This window comes from Prionailurus bengalensis, chromosome D1 (genome assembly GCF_016509475.1).
Source record: "Prionailurus bengalensis isolate Pbe53 chromosome D1, Fcat_Pben_1.1_paternal_pri, whole genome shotgun sequence".
Classification (NCBI taxonomy): domain Eukaryota; kingdom Metazoa; phylum Chordata; class Mammalia; order Carnivora; family Felidae; genus Prionailurus; species Prionailurus bengalensis.
The window spans coordinates 90,717,557-90,739,607 of NC_057346.1; the positions used below are offsets into that span (position 1 = coordinate 90,717,557).

Genomic DNA, 22,051 nt, shown 5'->3' on the forward strand with positions numbered 1-22,051 from the left:
CTTTGCCTCAAGGTTTTTGTATGTTGTTGAGGTACAGGATGTAGTTGGGGACATGGTTATAACAATCCTGATGAGATTGCTGCCTTTTCCTTAATTTCCTGCTGCCTTCATGTTTGCCTTGAAATTCATAGTCATAAGCATGTTGTCATTACTGTTTTGATCTGCAAACCATAGTACTGCTCCTCATCAGTAGTCCTTACTTGACAAAAACCCTACCTAAGGTTTCTTTGCCAGATTTATTCATTTATTCTCTGTCATTGGACTAGATGACCTCCAGGTTTCTCTCAACCCTGAGAATCTGTGACAATTTCAATCACTGGATTTCTTTCTCTCTTTAATATGATCTAAAAGACATAAAAAATATTAGAGGATGCAAAATAGGTGTAGTTCAGTCAAGGCAGAAGAAATCAGTTCATACCGGGTCTCTTCTATCATCTAAATAAATCAGTACACTTGCAATGTAATTTTGGTCTTTCTGAAATTTTCCCATTTTCCAAAAAATAAAAGAAGACCTATCCTGTGAAGTACCAAGGTTGATAGTTTTATCTCTGTAGGCAAGGTGAATTCTTTTGATAATATTCCATCTTACCATTCGGCACAGCAGGAGACTCTTGTTGAGCAGAACTATGAACATTTGAGAAAGTGGATTTTGACAGCCTCTGCACAACTCTTTAAAAATGTGTTGTTATTTATTATTTTAAAATATCAGCAGTAAACCTCACAGTTTAAAAAAGACAACCCCATTTTTGTCAACGTACAATTCTTTATGCTGTTAAAAGCAGGTTATACACTTTGAGGGGAGACCAGCTCATGGCGACTTGTTTCCGAAGACTTACACTCTTGCCTCTGAAGGTTGCAATTTGTTTAGGTAGGTTGCATTAGGCAGAGGTCTGCAGATAAACATCAAAGATGTGTTAAGTCAATGGTGATAATTCCACATGCCATGCTTCATAATTATGCTTTTCAGAGACCACAGAGCACTAATTGGCTTGGGTGGTTGTTAGTTTCATTATTTGGTAGTAGAAAACAGGACCCCGGGAAGGTTCTGTGATTTTCTCTCCATCTCTCAGTGACTGGATAGGAAGAGAACCAAGACTGTGGTCTTCCTGTGAAATTTAGTAGTCCAAGCAGAGCAAAATATCCTCCCCGTGTTTCCCTCTGGAGGCTGTGATTGTGAAAGTGTTGTGTGTGATTTTCCAGTCAATATTTCTACACATTTACTTATCGTCACAAAAGTTCTGGGTCTTTCATGTGGAGCTCTAAGCCTTAAAATATAAAATCCATGCCAAAATAAAGGATCCTATTATGGGCAAGTCGCTCTCGCTCTCGCTCTCTCTCTCCCCCTTTTTCCTTTTTAGAAATAATACTTCACGATAAAAACAAATAAACGTGAATGGCAACTGAAAAAGCATTGCTTCTTTCTAGAAAACCACTAGGATTTGCATAAACCACTTGACTGTCTGGTAAATGATTACCTGCTCTGTCAGTCCCTGGGGACTTTTAACATTAGGCTATTTGCATTTTTAGAGATAAGGAAAGTTCTAAATTTGAAGGTGGGTATTTGTTACACTCTTCAGATGATGACAGTTTACAAAACTCTTTATAAAGTCAGTAAAAACATTACCTCTTCTGTATTGGGATAACCACATGAATTAAATTAAAGGCCTTGAAGGAGTTTGAATGTGTCCTGTGCATAGCCTGTTAATTATGTCCTTTTGGTAAAACTGAGATGTGTTAAGGCTAAAATCTCAGAATATTACCACTCTGAGAATTGGAAAGGAAGTTTAAAAGATTTTCTATTGTCACTCTTAAAGCATCCACAAGGAGACATTTACAGCAATGTAAAACAGCCTGGCCGCCTCTGTTCGGTATTTATCGGCTGAAGTAGATTTGAGGAAGAGATTGATGTCATACGGAGCTGGAATTTCACTGGGGTTCCATCCTGGAAAAGCAGATTGACGTTAACATTCTTGTAACTAAGTCCATGTCCTACTGACAGTGAAATAATAGCCACCTTTGAATTTATTATTTTTTATCTGGCAACTGCAAGCATAGTTTATTAAACTTCGAATTGCTGAAGCCTGGCAGTGTTACGGGTGAATTTGCATAAACTCTAACTGATACTTTTTCCTGTATTTAATTTTCAGGTTACAAATAGTTTGAAACAGTTTCTTTCATTTTGAGTTCATATATAGTTACATTAAAATTTTTCCTTTTATTTTTATTTTATTTTTTGTGGTTTTCAGACTTCGATAGCACCATATTTTGTCTAGGGTTGTAAAGCATGCGGGCTTATCTTGATTTATCTTGAGGTGACATCAATGCCTTCAAAGTCAGAGGGGGCCACACACAGTCAAGGCCGGTCTTTGTGGAGGCAATGGACAGAATACCAAGGCTGATCCATTATCATCATGATCATCATGGCTAACATTGTTTGAGGGTTCATTTATATCCGTTTAATTCTCACCGCAATCCTGTGAAGTATGTGAAACTTAACAATTCCTTATTTAAAACCCTTAGGGTCAGATGTGTTTCAGAATTTAGAGTTTTTTGGAGTTTAGAAAGGTAATCAGGAGTACCGTGTGTTACACAAAATCTTCAGTGGGGTCCGGGAAAACACCTCAAAAGCATCCCCCTTAGAATTTCTTCAGGGAAACGTCTGAGTGGTCACACTGAGTATTAATAAAAACCATAGATACTTTCATGTTAATTCAGATCAGGTCTTGCCACCAAATGAGGTTGGCCATCATCTTATGAAAACATTTCTGTGTCTTTCTGAACTTCTGGTAGATACCAAATAAATTTAATAACATAACAAAATTTTGTGCTTGTTTTGGAAAACTAGAAGAAGCTTGGTGCTTTCTCTCCCTCCTGTACACTATCAGAGAACACCCTCCTTTTTATTATCCCCCACGAATTATACTTCTTAGGCAGTAATTACTCTTCTGCTTTCCGTAGATAGTAAATTTCTCAAAGCTATGATATTTCATACCGAATGAATGGAATTTAACAAGGTGAAATATCACAAGGAAAAACAAAGTTAGACTGCAAGGATTGAGGCATTGTGTCCTAGCCGACAGGCGTTTAGCAGTATGTTAAGTAACTGACAATGTGAAGAGGCCACCAGCAATGTGAACACACTTCAGCATATAGTAGGAGCGCAGTATTCAGAATGTGGGAGTTAGTCAAACCTCACTGGATCCAGAGCATATCTGGAGGAGTCTTCATTTTTGGCTGGCATACTTTAAAGGGATGCAGGCAGTGTGAAATCTCTTCCGGGTAGACTGCTCAGGAGAGCGGAACCGCTTGAAGCAGTGTCGTGTTAAGGCACAGGTGAAATAATTGGGCAAGTTTAGTTGAGTTTTGCCAGTTTCTAGCAGTATTTGACTACCCTACCTGCTCAAATGAGTAATGTTAGCTTCATATTGATGGGTGCCAGCTGTATGCCATGTCCTGAGCTATTTAACACTTGGGATACAAAGAAGGAAAGACATGGGCCCTGCCTGTCACAGGCTTCATGTCTAATGGGACACAGAAGTCTATACAACTATTTCCAATACAGTATGTTAAGTGTAACCATAGACACAGTATGAGGCAGCACAGAGAAATTGTGATTAGCTCTCTGTGGTGACGGGGTTGGAAGGCTAAAGCCTCCGGAGAGAAACTGAATTCTTTTTTTTTTTTTTTTTTTCATCGAGAGAGAGTGGGGGAGGGGGAGAGGGAGAGAAACTTTTTTGTAATTTTAAATGTTTATTTTGAGACAGAGAGAGGGAGAGTGTACACGTGCAAACGGGGGAGGGGCAGAGAGAGAGAGGGAGGGAGAGAATCCCAAGCAGACTCTGAGCTGTCAGCATAGAGCCTGACATGGGGCTTGAACTCACTAACCGTGAGATCATGATGACCTGAGCTGAAATCAAGAGTCAGACAAGTGTCTGACTGAACCACTCAGGTGTCCTGAAAGAGACAGACAGACAGACAGACAGAGAGAGAATCTTCAGCAGGCTCCACGCTCAGCATGGGGCTTGACGCAGGGCTCAATCACACGACCCTGGGATCCTGACCTGAGCTGAAATCAAGAGTTGGATACTCAACTGACTGAGCCACCCAGGCACCCCGAGAAACCGAATTCTGAGCTTGGTTTTGAAAAAAAAAATTAAGTGAGTGAGATAAAATTGAGAAAGGACAGCATAGGCTTGTTCAAATATTTGGAAGGATGTTATGTATAGGAAGGATTGAAATTGTTCAATATGATCCCCAGGGGCTCAGGGCCCCGTTGGGGAAATGTGCAGGGAGAGAGATTTTGAAGGAGTCTTTGATAGAGCGGTCCAAAGGCTTCTTTGGAATGTTCGGAGTTCCCAGTCCTTGGATGTGTTAAAGCACAGACGAGTCAGTTGTTTGGTGGCAACAGTACAGTAGCACGTGGTGGGGGCAGGGGTATCACACAATGGCTAGAGGTGAAGCACAGTGAAGTGCTTAAGGGCATGGGTTCTAGATCTGACTCCTGGAACTGGTCCTTCTAACTACTGGCTCTGTGACCTGAGCTAGGATTTTTCGGAAGTTAACATCGAAGGGCTCAGAACTGCACCCGGTACACAGTAAGTGCTAAATAAGTAGCTAATGAATATTAGCTGTTATTGTTGTCGTTGGATGGGTGGTCGACATACCCTTTGAAGTACCTCTCACGTTGAAAGACTGAATTTCTGCAAATTTCTACATTTTCAAGAGAGGCTGGTACCCCAACTCTGTCTAGCTCATGCTTTTCTTTGTCCCATAGATAAAGTGGCCTCGTGAATAGGAATGCCTGCCCGGATATCAGAATTGGAGATCATGGATGAAGATCGATTAACTGAAGAAGTCTTGGATAAGTTTGTTAATTGTCATGAACAAACCTATGAAGAATTTCTGAGCACTTTTACTCATCTTCCAAAAGGTAAAATGGGGAAGTCAACTCTCTAGAGCAGTAGAGATAAAGAATTTTATTATAATTTTATGTCTTTGCTGTTTTTTCAAAAAGACTATTTAATAAGCATTCATTCATTCCTTTCCTTTGATCAGCTAATGCATATCAGGGATCTGAGACTGATGCATGCAAATTCCAACATTTTTCTACAACCAAGAGTTGTATTATGGAGTCAGAGCCATCGAATTTGAGAACTAAAAGGGACCCGAGAAATCATTTCGTATAATTCATTTGCTTTTGAAGAGATATAAGCGCAAAGAGTAGAGGTTTTTAAAAGCGTGTTTAAAATGTTTAAGAAATAGAGCGTAATATAGGCTATGGAGTTACACTGTATCCCTGTGGGTCCTGGCATTGCCACTTTCTAGTATGTGACCTCAGGAGAGGCGGTTGAGTAAGGGGGGTGGGTAATAATGGTGCCTTAAAGGTTTATGAAGGTTAATTGAGAGACTCCAAGTAAAACCCTGAGCAGAGTGGCTAACACAAGAAATACTCAATGCTAGGCATTGTTGGTTGTTGTCACTGGGATGATAATGATGCTATGGTCACTGGAGAATGGAAACACCCCTCCAGACTGGAAGTGATAAACCGAAGCCTAAAGTCCAAGCCCATGTTGTGTGTTTCATTACGTGTCTTGCTCGCCTCATACAGTGGTGTTGTGTTTTTTCGATTGAGTCAACCTTTAAAAGTTGGGAAATGTTACATAGAAAATCTTTATTTATGGTCTTCTTCTCTATCAAGAGGCAAGACCTGTTACCTCTGATTTCTCTGATGGCAAGATCAGCTAGAGCTGGGGAGCCCTTGCCCTGTGAGCGCCCTGTTTGTCATACCCTCTGGCATTCGCACGTTGTGAAGAAGTGTGTATGCGTTGCCTGCTTCATTCACCCAGCTGGCTCCTGTAGGCATTTGAGTTTGTAGTCTTTGTTCTGGGTTCTGCCTCAGATGGCCTGCCATTGGCTCAGTCTCAACTTTGGTCCTTTCTGGGTCCCTGATCCACATTTGTGAGACAATTGGTTCTCCCCCTTGCTGCACATCGGACTCACCTGAGGGGTTTTTTAGAGCATGGTGATACCAGGGCCCACTCTAAATCTTAGCTGGGGCCCAGGAATTGGTATTTTGTAAAAATTCCCCTGGTGATTCCAATGTGTACCTGATTGAGAATAGGGAGTTTCATAATCTCCGGGGTGATCACACTTTCAAGATACTTCATGATTTTAAGTCATGATTCATGTGCCCTTAACAAATGTAAAAGAAGGGTATTTGGAATATTGATATTTGTTTTGTTTACGCTTGAAAACTGTGGGCGATGTGTTTATTTACACTTAATGGAGAAATTAGGAAATATCTTGTTTACTTTGAGGCTGTGAACGATCTGTTTTGACATGATATGTCAATCAAATTAATCTTGCTTAAGGCCAAATCATCTTTTGGTCTATAAACTTGGGTTTGGGAAGATGTTTGCTTTCTCAGAGCCTAATGATTTAGTTCCATCCTTTCTGTACCTAACAAAGCAGTAGGAATGGTTGGGGTGGGGTGTGGAAACAAGGGCAAAACTAGCAGAATTAATATATTTTGTATGACAATTGCATTTTGTGTGTGTGTTTTTTGTTTTTTTTTGGAAAGAGTGTGTATGCAAGTGGGGGTGGAGTGAGGTGGGGGGAGAAGGCTGGAGGGAGAGAGAATCTTAAACAGGCTCCATGCTCAGTGTAGAGCCCAATGAGGGGCTCGATCCCACAATGGTGAGATCATGACCTGAGCCAAAATCAAGAGTCGAATACTTAACTGACTGAGCCACCCAGGCACCCCACCAATGGCATTTTGATAATCCAAATTATTTTGGAAGTTGCAAAGCTGACTTTATTTTCATACTCTGGAAAAGAAAGAACTTCTTGCAAGGACTTGAATGTTTTAAAGGGGTTATGATATTTTTTGTTTTGGGGGTAAGGGGCATATTGTGTTTTCAGATTTCTGTAAGATCATTGCATGCTGAGAAAGAAATTGTGCAGTTGTGGTGACTTCATTCTGAGTTCAGTTTTGTGCCCCAAATTGAGCTGAAATAAATGATGATGCAAGTTACATTAACTGCATCTCCAAGCACACTCTTTTTTTTTTTCCCCTTTCAAAATATCCCTAGGCACCAGTTCACATTATAAACTAATGACCTGAAAAAATTCCTCTTAAAGCACAAAGAATTGTGAGTGCAAAAATGTGTCTTAAATCAGTAAGCATCCTTCCCCTCCCCACCCCCGAAACATTTAAGTACCTTCTGAAAAACCAAATAGTACTCAGGGGCAGGCCTGGGAGTCCGCAGAATTGATCGAACTGAATTCGGTTAGTTTTGTTTTAAGGAAGAGATGAAAGCTGTTTGTTCAAAGTTTTCCCGTTCTTTCCAGCCCTTCATTTGTCTTGGTGTGCTCGCTTGTTTTGCTGGTGTGTAGAATCTTCTCTCTGTGAAAGTGGTAATCACCACACAGGCTCATGTACATTTCTTGAGTAAGTTTGGTTTCTCAAGTCTATTACAATTTCCTCTGATTGACTGTTCTATTTATTTTTATAATAGTTATATGCCAGAATGCTTATAAGATTCATTTTCTTTCCAAGACTGTTAAAAGGGTCAGTAATCCTATTAAAAATATTTCCCTGGAAAAAGATTAAACTATAGCCTGATTGAAAGAAATTCACATCACTGTTTCAGACTGTTGGAAAATCATTGGAAACTGTGAATATTGTAGCAAAAGTCTCACCCCAATACATTGATGTTGATCCTATTTTGCAAGGGTTTTGTTTTGTTTTTTAAAGCAACTCTGTTTTTTTTTTAACTATGGTACATACTTGATAATAAATACAATGTTCTATCAAAATGTTTATAGAGACACATTAATTATGTGTTTCAAACAGACAGTTGTAATTGAATTCTCAATAGTATCATCAGTTCAAGAGAGTAAGACAAAGTTGTGAGATTTGTATTAGAAAATCAGTGTGCAGACTTTGGTTTTATTCATTATTGGTGAGATGTTTATTATATTGTTGATATTATTGAGGGTAAAGATAAGAGGCTAAGTTTCAATCCTTGGCATCTCAATTTCTTTGTGAATGTAATTCTTTTATCCATACAAAGGAAAAAAGCGCCTTTTCCTTCTTGTCTGTCATATTTCTATCATTTGCTTAGGTTAGGAAAACATAGATGTGAAAACTTATATTTGATTTTCTGCTAATGCATTTATTCATTCATTAATTCTGTACCTCCTAATGGTCTAGGTATTGTTTTAGGTGCTAAGGATCCCAAAATAAATTAAGATATACTTTGTGTTTTCAAGCATACATAGTCCAGGATGAGAGATACATAAGTAAACAAAAAAATTACACTATTGTATGATAAATACCATAATAGAGAAAAGCAGGGCGTTCCGTGAGAGCTCACAGGAAGGCCATCCAGCCCCTGCCTGGGTGGGGAGGGCAGTAAAATCTACTCATTGGAGACAATGTCCATGGTGAGCCTGCAGTAACCACTGAACCAGTGGTTCAGTGCAGGAGGTTTTGACAGATAAGAGCCAAATTGAACGATATTAAAAATGCCTCCATTGTTGGTTGTCCTTTGGATCATATTTCCCTTTGTGTTGGTACTAATATATATATATTTTAAATAATAGGTTTTTAAGGTAGAGATGTAGCCTTATCTTAGTGAGGGTGAGAGTTGTTTCTAATTTCCTTCCACACCAAGATCAATCACCACACGAGCTGATAGGGGAGGCATTTGCTCCCATTTTTTTTAAATTTTATTTATTTTTTTAATTTACATCCAAATTAGTTAGCATATAGTGCAACAATGATTTCAGCAGTAGATTCCTTAATGCCCCTTACCCATTTAGCCCATCCCCCCTCCCACACCCCCTCCAGTAACCCTCTGTTTGTTCTCCATATTTATGAGTCTCTTCTGTTTTGTCCCCTTCGCCGTTTTTATATTATTTTTGTTTCCCTTCCCTTATGTTCATCTGTTTTTGTCTCTTAAAGTCCTTGTTTGAGTGAAGTCATATGATATTTGTCTTTCTCTGACTGACTAATTTCACTTAGCATAATACCTTCCAGTTCCATCCACATAGTTGCAAATGGCAAGATTTCATTCTTTTTGATTGCCGAGTAATACTCCATTGTATATATATACCACATCTTCTTTATCCATTCATCCATCGATGGACATTTGGGCTCCTTCCATACTTTGGCTATTGTTGATAGTGCTGCTATAAACATGGGGGTGCATGTGTCCCTTCGAAACAGCACACCTGTATCCCTTGGATAAATACTTAGTAGTGCAATTGCTGGGTTGTAGGGTGGTTCTATTTTTAGTTTTTTGAGGACCTCCATACTGTTTTCCAGAGTGGCTGCACCAGCTTGTGTTCCCACCAACAATGCAAAAGAGATCCTCTTTCTCTGCATCCTCGCCAACATCTGTTGTTATCCGAGTTGTTAATGTTAGCCATTCTGACAGGTGTGAGGTGGTATCTCATTGTGGTGTTGATTTGTATTTCCCTGATGATGAGTGATGTTGAGCATTTTTTCATGTGTCTGTTAGCCATCTGGATGTCTTCTTTGCAGAAGTGTCTATTCATATCTTTTGCTCATTTCTTCACTGGATTATTTGTTTTTTGGGTGTTGAGTTTGATAAGTTCTTTATAGATTTTGGATACTAACTCTTTATCTGATATGTCATTTGCAAATATCTTCTCCCATTCTGTCGGTTGCCTTTTAGTTTTGCTGCTTGTTTCCTTTGCTGTGCAGAAGCTTTTTATTTTGATGAGGTCCCGGTAGTTCAGTTTTGCTTTTGTTTCCCTTGCCTCTGGAGACGTGTTGAGTAAGAAGTTGCTGCGGCCAAGATCAGAGAGGTTTTTGCCTGCTTTCTCCTCGAGGATTTTGATGGCTTCCTGTCTTACAGTTAGGTCTTTCATTCATTTTGAGTTTATTTTTGTGTATGATGTAAGAAAGTGGTCCAGGTTCATTGTTCTGCATGTCGCTGTCCAGTTTTCCCAGCACCACGTGCTGAAGAGACTGTCTTTATTCCATTGGATATTCTTTCCTGCTTTGTCAAAGATTGGTTGGCCATATGTTTGTGGGTCCATTTCTGGGTTCTCTATTCTGTTCCGTTGATCTGAGCATCTGTTTTTGTGCACTCCCATTTTTTAAAGTGTTAGTTACTACTCATATTGCGGTCACACAGAAATTATACATGTAGGAAGCCAGCGACTTAGAAATTGACATTCAGTCTTTTCAACCCCATTTTGTTACATATGGTAGTAACTTTGGTGGGGGGAGGGTTATAGTGGTTACATCTAGTTCTCAATCTCTCTCTATCATACACATACCCCGTCATTGTTCTGGTTTTGTTCTTCAGGCTGCATGATTAGTTTTCATTAAAGTTATGTACTTTACCAACTGTTTAACTTAAAATAGTTTGGAAGTTGAAATGAATACACTGTGATTTTATTAAAACAATTTTTTTAACATTATTTATTTTTTGAGAGACAGAGACAGAGCGTGAGTGGGGGAGGGGCAGAGAGAGAGGGAGTCAAAGAATCTGAAGCAGGCTCCAGACTCTGAGCTGTCAGCACAGACCCTGATGTGGGGCTCGAACTCATGAACCGCAAGATCATGACCTTAGTCGAAGTTGGACACTTAACTGACTAGCCACCCAAGCACCCCTATAGTGTGATTTTATGATTAACTCTTAAATAAGCCTTTGGTTTTCATTCTCTCCTTTCAATCTTAAAACACATAGGATCCAGTTCCCAAGTGATTTTACCAGTTTTTATGATTACCACATAACAGCTTTCTATTCACTGCTATATTTATCTACTTTAGCTTCTTTTCTTATGTCTAGATCAAAGATTTTATTTCTGATTTTGATGTGTAATTTCGTTTCTGGTTTTCCTTATGCTACTCTCATTTTACTAATAGTACTTTGTGCTTTCAGCATTTTATTATTCTTTCAATATATCTTTGAAAAAACGCCCATCAACTCAACCGCCCTTCTCCCTTCATACTTGTTAATATTTGAATTAAATTCCCCCCGAGGTAGAACATTCAGTACAAATGGCCATCCACGTGGCTTTATAAGCTGGTGGTGTTCTGGCCTTTGTTCCAAACTCTTAAGAGTTTCAAAACCTCTGAATAGGTTTCAAGTTTTCTTAGATTTTAGTAATCTTATATAATCATAAGAGAGCTTATTCTATATTTTTCACTTTATTCACATTTAGTTCTTTAAGGAGCTGTGCCAGTGCTCTATCACCATTACAAATTTCAGGAATGTACAGTTACCATAAGATATGTGATCATTCGGCCTGCAGTGTCCAGCACGAGAGACACACATGGTGGTTGAGCACTTGAAACGTGGCTAGTGCTGCCCACTTGAGTTTTAAATTTCACTTAATTTTAATTAGTTTAAGTTTAAATAAAAATGCTCATATTCAGCTCAGTTATTGGAAAACTTTTAAATATGTTTAGGACAACTTGGGTATGTGAATTAATTTTTTCAAATGTAAATTTTATGAAATACTGAGGAGTCCCCTTCTGTGGTTTCAATTACCTGTGGTCAACCAGGATCTGCAAGAAGATGGTCCTCCTTCTGAATTATCGTCAGAAGGTCATAGTAGCCTAATACTACATCATAGTGCCTGCCTCATTCACATCATTTCATCTCATCAGATAGGCATTTTATTGTCTCATCATCACAAGAAGAAGTGAATATGGTACAGTGAGATATTTTAAAGAGAGAGTGACCGACCATTCACACTAACTTTTATTATAGTTATTGTTGTAATTATTCTACTTTATTATTGTTGTTGTTAATCTCTTACTGTACCTAATTTATAAATCAAAGTTTACCATAGGTATGTATGTGCTGGAAAAAACAGTTTATATAGGGTTTGGTACTGATTGGGGTTTCAGGCATCCATTGGGGGTCTTGGAACAAATTCTTCATGGAAAAGCGGGAAACTACTATAAACACAGATCAAGTATTTCTTTTTTTTTTTTTTTAATTTTTTTTCAACGTTTTTATTTATTTTTGGGACAGAGAGAGACAGAGCATGAACGGGGGAGGGGCAGAGAGAGAGGGAGACACAGAATCGGAAACAGGCTCCAGGCTCCGAGCCATCAGCCCAGAGCCCGACGCGGGGCTCGAACTCACGGACAGCGAGATCGTGACCTGGCTGAAGTCGGACGCTTAACCAACTGCGCCACCCAGGTGCCCCAGATCAAGTATTTCTGATGAAAAATTTTCACCTGGGGGCACCTGGGTGACTCAGTCGGTTGAGTGTTCGACTTTGGCTCAGGTCATGATCTCTTGGTTTGTGAGTTCGAGGCCCACATCGGGCTCTGTGCTGACAGGTTAGAGCCTAGAGCCTGCTTCAGATTCTGTGTCTCCCTTCCTCTCTGCCCCTCCCCTGCTCATGCTCTGTCTGTCTCTGTCTCTCAAAACTAAATAAACATTAAAAAATTTTTTAAAAAATTAAAAAAATTTTTCTTCATCTGAATTGAGATAAGCTATAAATGCAAAATATGCAAGGTTTTTGAAGAATTTGTATAAAAATAGAATATAAAATATCTCAGTAATATTTTCATTTTAACTGCATTTAAAATGACAATATTTTAGAAAATTGACTTAAATAAGATATGTTATTAAAATTAAATTCACTTTCTAAAACTTTAAAAAATGTGGTTGCTTGAAAATTTAAAACCACGTATGTGGCTTACATTATATTTCTACTGAGCATCACTGCTCTAGATCCGTAGTTCTCAAACTTGGCTAAATATCAGAAAAACTTTTATAATGTCAAACTTGTATAAGCATAAAGATTTCCAGGACCACCTGGGTCACTCAGTCAGTTAAGTATCCGACTCTTCATTTTGGCTCAGGTCATGATCTCACAAATCAAGCCCCACGTCGGGCTCTGTGCTGACAGCCCAGAGCCTGCTTGGGATTCTCTCCATCTCTCTCTGCCCCTACTCCACTCACACACTCTCTCTCACAAAATTAAATAAATAAATAAATAAGTAAGTAAATAAGCAAGCTTAAAAAAAAAAAGAATAAAGATTTCCAGATACTTTCTGGGCTTATTAAATTAGAGGCTCTATAGTGAAGGGTCCAGGAATTTTTACATTCATAACGCTTTTCACTAATTCAGCTGTACCACTAGTTTTGAGAACCTCTGGTTTAGACTACAATTCTGATAATGCAGTCCCTTAAAAGGCAGGGCTATCTAAATACCTTTTTTAAGGTATTTAGATTTTTTAAACAATTCTTATTTAAGTAATCTTTATAGCCAACGTGGGACTCAAACTCACGATCCCAAGATCTAGAGTCACATGCTCTTATGACTGAGCCAGCCAGGCATCCCCTTGTTTCTGTTTAAACTATGTTAGAAGAGACATTCCAGTGCTCTTAATTTTAGCTTAATTCACTGATGTATTCACTAAGCATTTGTCTTGAGTAACTTTAATTGTGCCAATGATGCAAAGAAGAGCCATTACTTACCCTTTTTGTAGCTCAGAGAACTGAAAGCCATTGTAAATTAACACCTTGCCTGAGGACCGGTCAGGGGTTCAGACTCCAGACATCTGACCCTCCTCTGTATCACTATACTCCCACAGAAACATCTGGGAAGGTGAGATTGTAGGAAAACTAGTCTAATATTATTATTGATAAGCAGCTAGCATTTAGTAGGCACTAGATATTGTGCTAAGCACTTTACCTGGGTCATCTCATTTCTTACAATAGCCTAGTGAATTTTTTCTTATGTTTTGATCTTTACGATTGCCAACTTTTAAACAGGTGAGGACATGAAGGCTTAAGGTTAATAAACACCTTACTATTGTGGACTGAACTGTGTCCCGCCAAAATTTATACAATGAAAACTGAACCACCAACGTGAGTGTATTTAGAGATAGGGTCTATAACGAGGAGATTGAGGCTAAGGGTGGAGTCCTAACCCAATATGATGTGTGTCCTTATGAGAGAGACACCTCAGGGATGTGCTCAGGGATGTGCACACACAGAGAAAGGCCCCAGGAGGACTCAGCAAGAAGGTGGCCATCTGCAAGCCAAGGAGAGAGGCTCAGGAGAAACCGAACCTTGCTAACACCTTGATCTTGGACTTCTAGCCTCCTGAATTGTGACAAAATATATTTGTGTTGTTTAAGCCACCCAGTCTGTGATATTTTGTTATGGCATCCCTAACAGACTTTCCAAGGTTATGTAGCTAGTTATTGGTGGAATTAGATTATGGACCGAGTCAGTGTAGCTCCAAAGCCCATAATCAACCACTTTGCCTTTTCTGTCTTCCTCGTAGCATCAGGCAGTTCTTCTCAAGATCTGGGAGTCACTGGCATGCAGATACTGTGGACCACGGGAATAGTTGCACTTCCTCAAAAGATAATTATTTCAATGTTCTTTAGAGTGTAAGCTTCATGAAGGCTGGATTTTGTTCACCGATGTTATTCTAGTGCCTGAAGCAATGCCTGGCAATATAGAATAAATAGATGCTTAATAATATTTGTTGAGGGTCACCTGGGTGGTGGCTTAGTCAGTTAAGTGTCTGACTCTTGATCTCAGCTCAGGTCTTGGTCTTAGGGTCATGAGTTCAAGCCTTGCCTTGGGCTCTGCACTGGGTGTGAAGCCTACTTGAAAACAAATATTTGTTGAATAGATGAAAAAAAAAAAAAGAATGTAGAATGCCAAACAGGAGGGCCTCTGAGATCCAAAGAACATCCACATTTAATGGACGGGTACAAGAAGAAGAAGAAGCCCATGAAGAAGACCATGTCAGATGCCCCCTGTTTGGATTTAGTATACTAGCTAATGGGAGCCATAGTAGAATTCACACACACGTAGACACACACACATACACAGGGAGAGAGACAGAAACAGAGACAGAGAGACAGACATTGCAAGCGATTTTGAAAGGCAGAAGCAAAGAAGGAGAGAAACAGTTGGAGTCAGGGAGACCAGCAAGGACCCTGAGCAGAAATACATCCGTGGAGGTACGGAGGAGGGCAGTGGAGGGGGATACGGGAAGCGGGAAAGCCTATAATGAGACCCTGACAGCACCCGGCACAAGGTGAGTGCCAGAGGAATAGGGAGAAGCGTCAAAGATGAGTCACAAGTGTCTTGCCTGGAGAGGCGGAGGCCCACGGAGGCCGAGTGACTGGTTTGAAGGCACACAAGTCTCATTTCAGGAGGCTTTTGTTTCTTTCCTTATTGGGCGTCTGCTCTGTCAAGAGCTTAGAATCTTGGGCTGGGATTTGCTTTACGCTTCCGGACTGATAAGTTTTGAGCTGTCAGTTCAGCCAAAGGAATATCACTACTCATACTTGACAACTTCTAAAAACTGTAATTAAAGAGGAAAGTGGTGACAGCGCGTAAAACAACACGTTTCCAAAGTTGACACATCATTTTGGTCCCCAAAGCTGTTTTGAATTTGAACGCTAGAAACGCATCTTTCAACTTCCATAGGGTTCCAAAGAGTCTCTTCCCAGTCTGAAGAATGAATTTAAAATCTGCGATAGAAAAATACCACAGAGAAAAATAGAGAAAGCAGCTGGCACTCTTACCCACTTCAGAGCAGGAAAGGAATTTCAGCGGAGCATGAAAACAGCTTTCTCTCATGAAAGAAAACACAACAACAAAAAATAATCCCTGCCGTGTAGCCTTTTGCAGTTGTTTCCTGTCGAGTATTAGACAGAGACCGGCGGGCTTAACATTGTTTTGATACCCCTGCAACCCGCAGACAGCGGAGGAAGTTGGAAACGAACCACCCAGCTTCATGCTTCCAGGTGGCACGTTCGCCACATTTTCTGCGCTGTTGTTATCAGTCACTTAATTCCCTACTGAATATTGAGTGGTGTTTTTAGTTCACAGGCCATTTGCAGTGTCTTTCTGTTTCTCCTTTTTTTCTGTTAGCCACGTGAGAAAAAAAAAGGCAGCTTGGGAGGCGCTTTTGCAAATGGGAGTTTAACAGTGAAGTTCACGATGGAAAACAGCACAGCAAATAGCAGTAAACTTGCCTTGACCTGAGACATAGGCCACTGGGATGTTAACCTCAAGAGGAAGTTGTAGGAAGCATAGTATGAGGACTTGCTAATAAAAGCCACTAGGCAATTAAAAATCCCTGCTAATTAGTCTGGCATCCCCAGGGAGAGAATAAGGAAGCGGTGTTATTTTTGAAGATTTTTATTGATTTTTTGTTTATTTGCCTTTTGGTATTGCTGAAAGAATTTTTTTAAAAAGTTCATGATTTTATATTGACTTCTATTAGTTTTATATCAGTAGTTATATGTATGTGACCTCTTTATCAAAACACAGTACCGAGCGGGGGGAAGGGGGGCACCCGGGTAGCTCAATCGGTTAAACGTGGGACTCTTGATCTCAGCTCAGGTCTTGGATCTCAGGGTCATGAGTTCTAGCCCCGCATTGGGGTCCATGCTGGGCATGAACAAAACAAAACAGAAAAACATAGTACCAAGCATCACATAGAACCCTCAAGGAGGAAGAAAATGTTGAATAAAGGGAACTCATTTGTAGCAGAGCCCCATGGAAGAAACAGCACCAGCAGCATTAACCTATTCTTTCTCTTTGAGGGAACATCTGCAAACTGTAATTAAGCAATTTTCATTTGTTTCTCCATTTCTTTTGTCATCACTAAATCACTACATTTAGGGAGCAAATTGACAAATTAGATAACACAAAATGGCTGGTTCAGTGGTGGAAGGAAATCTCCCCTCCCTCAAATTATGATGCATTTTGAACTGATTAAGCCATTTTGTTTTAGATACATTAGCGTAAATCTTCAGCTGTGGTTGTTACAATTCATTTTCTACCCATGAATATTTGGTCCATAGATAATCATTTGTTTTCTGTGTCTGCTATAACTCAGGTGCAATTGGGTAAGGAAAGAAAATGTATTGGAGTATTTACAATGTTTTGAATTATAATCATTAAACTTATTTTTTGGCAATGTTGTTAACACATAGTATTTTGTTGCAATAAATTTCTAGTGTGTTTTCTCAGTGAAGTAAGATATTATGAGCTTTTAAATTGGGTTTGTGTGTAAATAAAGGATCATTTTCTTTGATTCTCCTTATATGTTTTTAGTATATATATATTATATATATTTTGTGTGTGCATATAAATGAGAGAGGTGAATTTTCTTGGGCAAACGGAATCTTGAACTTTTACAAACTAAAGCAGAAAATTGCTAGTGGCCAAATAAACTTTTAAGATGGTCACAGTCAGCCTTTAAGTGGCTGATTAAAACAGTATTAAGTGAGTGCGCAGTTTTGTATGCGTTTGTCTTTAACTTGAGACGTTATTTTTACTTATAGTTGTTAAATGTATTATTATACTTGAAGAGAAAGAGTAAATTACTTAACTTGAAACCGAGTTGGTTTTAAGACTGTGTCCTTTGATTCAGTTGAACGGGCCCGTATTCAAATGTGAGTGGTTTTCAAATCTGGAATCTTTCAGCTGTAGAACAATAATATTTTCTTTGAAATGGTCAGCTAAACCCAACGGGATACAAACAGGAAACTTTATGGTAACCAAACTCATATCTTCTTTGTATGAAAATCAAACCACAGTCTGTCTAGTTTGAGATTGTTAGTGTCTTTTTTCTCCTCTACTTGGATTGCCTCCAGATGAGATGGATTTACGTGACACCACTTAGCTCAGTGTTCTTGGAGCCCATTGTTTTTTTAGCACAGAGAAGAATCATTGTACCATTTTTGTGAGTTTTCTGGACTTAACCTACCTTTGCATTAGCTATTACAGCGTACGGGTTGCTGATCAGAAAAAAGGGATTGTGAATCAAGTACCCTATTTCCTGCCTCTTCTCTATAAATTATACTTTGTGTGACTTGCAGCCCGTCATCTAATTTCAGGTGTAAGGCTTAGTCCCCAATTAAAGTGTCAGTGCAGTTCTTGCAAATGTTGAGATCATTTCAGTATTGACTGTATTCCTGCTATGTTTAGGCATTGAGCTAAAATCTGGGAATAGAAGATGAATGAGACACAGTCCCTACTCTGATATATCGTTCTTCCTTATTTCTGTGTGCCCTGTGCTCCAAACGCTCTAGATGTGTGAAGGCACATTAGCAGTCACAGGCTGCATGGTTAGGGGCTGATTGGTAAGGTAATACTAACTATTCTTTACATAGTGCTGATAAAACACTACCCAGAATATTGCGCTTGGTCTGGGGGACTCAGTTTTAGATTGAATAAACACTCTATTTGAGTTTTTTTTTAAAAATTTTTTTTTTCAACGTTTATTTATTTTTTGGGACAGAGAGAGACAGAGCATGAACGGGGGAGGGGCAGAGAGAGAGGGAGACACAGAATCGGAAACAGGCTCCAGGCTCTGAGCCATCAGCCCAGAGCCCGACGCGGGGCTCGAACTCACGGACCGCGAGATCGTGACCTGGCTGAAGTCGGACGCCTAACCGACTGCGCCACCCAGGCGCCCCTCTATTTGAGTTTTAAAAAGAGCAATTAGAATGATTAGAACAGTGGATTCTTCAGAATTTTTCTCCTTTTTTTTCTTTCAAGCTTTTTAAATTTAATTTTATTTTTTATGAAAGATGCCCTGAATTACCCTGAAAAATGAGGGAAGGTGAGAGACATGTATAATTTAAGTGTATTCTTGCATTGCCCTAATGCTGTATGCCAATGAATGGGTCTTGGATTATTACAGATTTGTGCAGAAGATGTTATTCCACCTCATAAAGTTTGAAAACTCCTAAAAAGCATTTATTTGTAAAGGAGACGGAAAAAAAATTACTTTCTCTAACTTTCTCCAACCTGTGTGAATAAAAGAGGTTGTTCTTAAGTTGATACATCGTTGTGCAGGTAGGCAGAAGGGCATGATCTCAGGGTGAAGGAAAGTTTTTTCGGTCGATGGGATTTTGTTTTATGAAGAGTTGGGTATACTGCCCTTGTATTTCTCATTTTGTTGCAGGCAGGGCCAGTGGATAGAAAGGATTCTATTCCAGTTTAGGATTCAGAAGACCTGGTCTAGGCATTTATTACTTCTTTGACACTACAGGCCTACCACTTAATCTCTCTGAATTGGTAAATCAGGGATAATTCTGCCTTCTCAGTGTGTCTCATATGGTTGTGATGTGAATCAGCTGAAATATACATGAAGGTACTTGGTAGGTTTTAAAGATGTATACCAGTGTAATTTTATTTATGGGGCCTATTTAGGATTTCAAAGAGAAACATCAAGGTTAAATATTAAAGAAATCTTGAATCTACAATACAGAAAAAAGAAAATATTGTTTACAGTGTTAGTGGTCCACAACCCATTCCTTGATGGAGTCACAACCAATTCTGTATAGTATATGTTGTGTAGAGTCTATGTACAGTGTCTGTTGTGTAGTGTAAGACTATACAATTCAGGGAATAATCCTACACTGGCCTCTGGTGGATAGAATAAATAGTATGTTTACACATAACCTTCAGGCAAAGGTATTTATCTCCTTTGACAAAGATATCAGATACTACATCTTTATGTGATTTTTTTTTTTAATTTTTATTTTGAGAGACAGAGACTGAGTGTGAACAGGGGAGGGGCAGAGAGAGAGGGAGACACAGAATCCAAAGCAGGCTCCAGGCTCTGAGCAGTTGGCACAAAGCCCGACACTGGGTTTGGACTCAGGGGCCACGAGATCATGACCTGAGCTGAAGTCGGATGCTCAACTGACTGAGCCATCCAGGTGCCCCTTTAATTGAAGTATAATTGACACACAATGTTACATGAGCTTCAGGTAGACAACATAGTGATTCAACAAGTGTGCATTATCGTGTGCTCACCACAAGTGTAGCTACCATTTCTCACCATACAACACGATTAAAATTCCTTTGACTATGTTCCTTGTGCTGTACCTTCCATCCATGTGACTTATTCGTTCTATAACTAGAAGCCTGTACCACCCTCTGTTTTTAATTCTCAATTTTTACATCCTACTCCCAAGGAATCTTTACTTGGGAGTCTTAAGTATCACCTGGGAGATGCTTATTAAAATGCAGATTCTTGGGGAATCACTCCCCAGATTTTGGTTCAGCAGTGCTAGTGCACAGACTTTTGGATCAGCTTTCAGAAATATGCCCTATATGAGATCAGAGAGAGATATAGGAAGATGTATTCATTCCACAAAATTCTCTGCTTTTGTATATTGTGTTTTCTTGGGGATAAGGTCCACAGCTTTCATGAATCTGTACAGTTATTTCACTTTAACCATTTTTTTTTTGTGCTTAATGTTACCCTATTTATATTCTTTAAAAGGAACTTGGACAGTAAAAAGTGTGATGGGTTACAGGAGCAATTTTACTGTGATCTTGCTAATTGTTAGAACATACTCACTCACAGAATTTTAGGGTGGGCTTTGGTTTGGCATACGTTCTGTCCCAGGTCTGAGGGATTATAGAGCATGTGCACACAGGGTTACTCTAGCACAGGGAAATCTCCTGGATACTTGTGTTGCCAGAAGAACTGTGTTCCCTATGAGCATTTTTCCATTCGAAGTGTGCAGGCAAGAGTCTTGGGAGACCACAGGGATATAGAGGCATCTTGTGTGTACTTTAAGGAGATGCTCCTCCAATAATTTTGGTGCTTTTGGTACATTTTTTGCTGTGTATTTTACACATGAAGTTACTTTTAAAGACTCACTCAAGTGCAAAATTTTATGATTAGGTAACTATGATTTAAAAGAGGGACATCAAAATTGAATATTAAAAGAATCTGGGACCTATAATATAAAAAATGTAATTGTGAAATATTATGTATGTATATGTATTTTTTTCTTCAGTATTTCCAGGAAGGGCTTAAAAATGTTTTTTAATGTTTATTTACTTTTGAGAGAGAGACAGAGTGTGAGCAGGGAAGGGGCAGAGAGAGAGGGAGACACAGAATCCGAAGCAGGCTCCAGGCTCTGAGCTGTCAGCACAGAGCCCAGCATGGTGCTCAAACTCATGAACCATGAGATCATGACCTGAGCTGAAGTCAGATGCCCAACCGATTGAGTCAGTCAGATGCTCCTTCAGGAAGGACTTTTTAAGAAGGAAGGAAATCTATATAGGTATCCTCCCTAGAAGAAGAGACTTGGTTAGGTAAAATGCTTTTCGCCTATAAATAGGTTTATTTTTTTGTTCATGGTAGGAAAGCTAGAAAATACGGAGGTATGAACACACACATACACTCTCTCTCTCTCTCTCTCTCTCTCTCTCTCTCACACACACACACACACACACACACACATACAAGAAAATAGAAAACATATCCTTTCTATAGCAATAACATTTTTAGCTGCTCCACAGTCACTCAGAATAAAAATGACGTCTCATTCTCCCTGCAGCTGGGTATAGCTGTTTGACTAAGTTTGTGCCATTAAGAAGTGAGGGGATGGGGGGCCTGGGTGGCGCAGTCGGTTAAGCCTCCGACTTCAGCCAGGTCACGATCTCGCGGTCCGTGAGTTCGAGCCCCGCGTCGGGCTCTGGGCTGATGGCTCAGAGCCTGGAGCCTGTTTCAGATTCTGTGTCTCCCTCTCTCTCTGCCCCTCCCCCGTTCATGCTCTGTCTCTCTCTGTCCCAAAAATAAATAAAAAAACGTTGAAAAAAAAATTTAAAAAAAAAGAAGTGAGGGGAACTGATACGTGTAACTTCTGGGTGATACCCTTAAGACACGTGCCCAAGTCTCTTCTAATCCTTTCCCCCTGTCTGGAAATAGGCAATCGTGGAGCAGTCCTTAGACACAGAGGTGGAAGCCATGTGCTGAGGATGGCAGGGCACCCTGCCAGCCCAGCTCCCTGGACCATCTCATGGAACAGGGCCTGCCCACTTGTCTAAACTGTTACATAACAAAGAAATAAAATTATGGGGCTCGAACTCACAAACTGTGAGATCATGACCTGAGCTAAAGTCAGACACTTAACTGACTGAGCCACCCAGGCTCCCCTATGAATACCTAAATTATAGTAAGGGCTCAACTTACTCTCTCTCTCTCTCTCTCTCTCTCTATATATATATATATATATATATGTGTGTGTGTGTGT

At 39.6% G+C, this 22,051-nt stretch overlaps 1 protein-coding gene across 6 annotated transcripts in view; it reads left to right on the plus strand.

Moving 5' to 3' along the window:
- The window catches only part of LOC122483715 (intraflagellar transport associated protein), a 66,997-nt gene that overhangs the window by 12,489 nt on the left and 32,457 nt on the right, over positions 1-22,051 (plus strand). For 5 of the 6 annotated variants that reach the window (XM_043580985.1, XM_043580982.1, XM_043580983.1 and 2 more), the window contains exon 2: positions 4,775-4,930. In XM_043580985.1, the coding sequence (XP_043436920.1) occupies positions 4,798-4,930 (133 nt within the window). In that variant the 5' untranslated portion in view covers positions 4,775-4,797. Of the gene's footprint in view, positions 1-1,976; positions 2,097-4,774; positions 4,931-22,051 lie in introns of those variants that run through there. The other variant, XM_043580981.1, reaches the window with a different exon arrangement.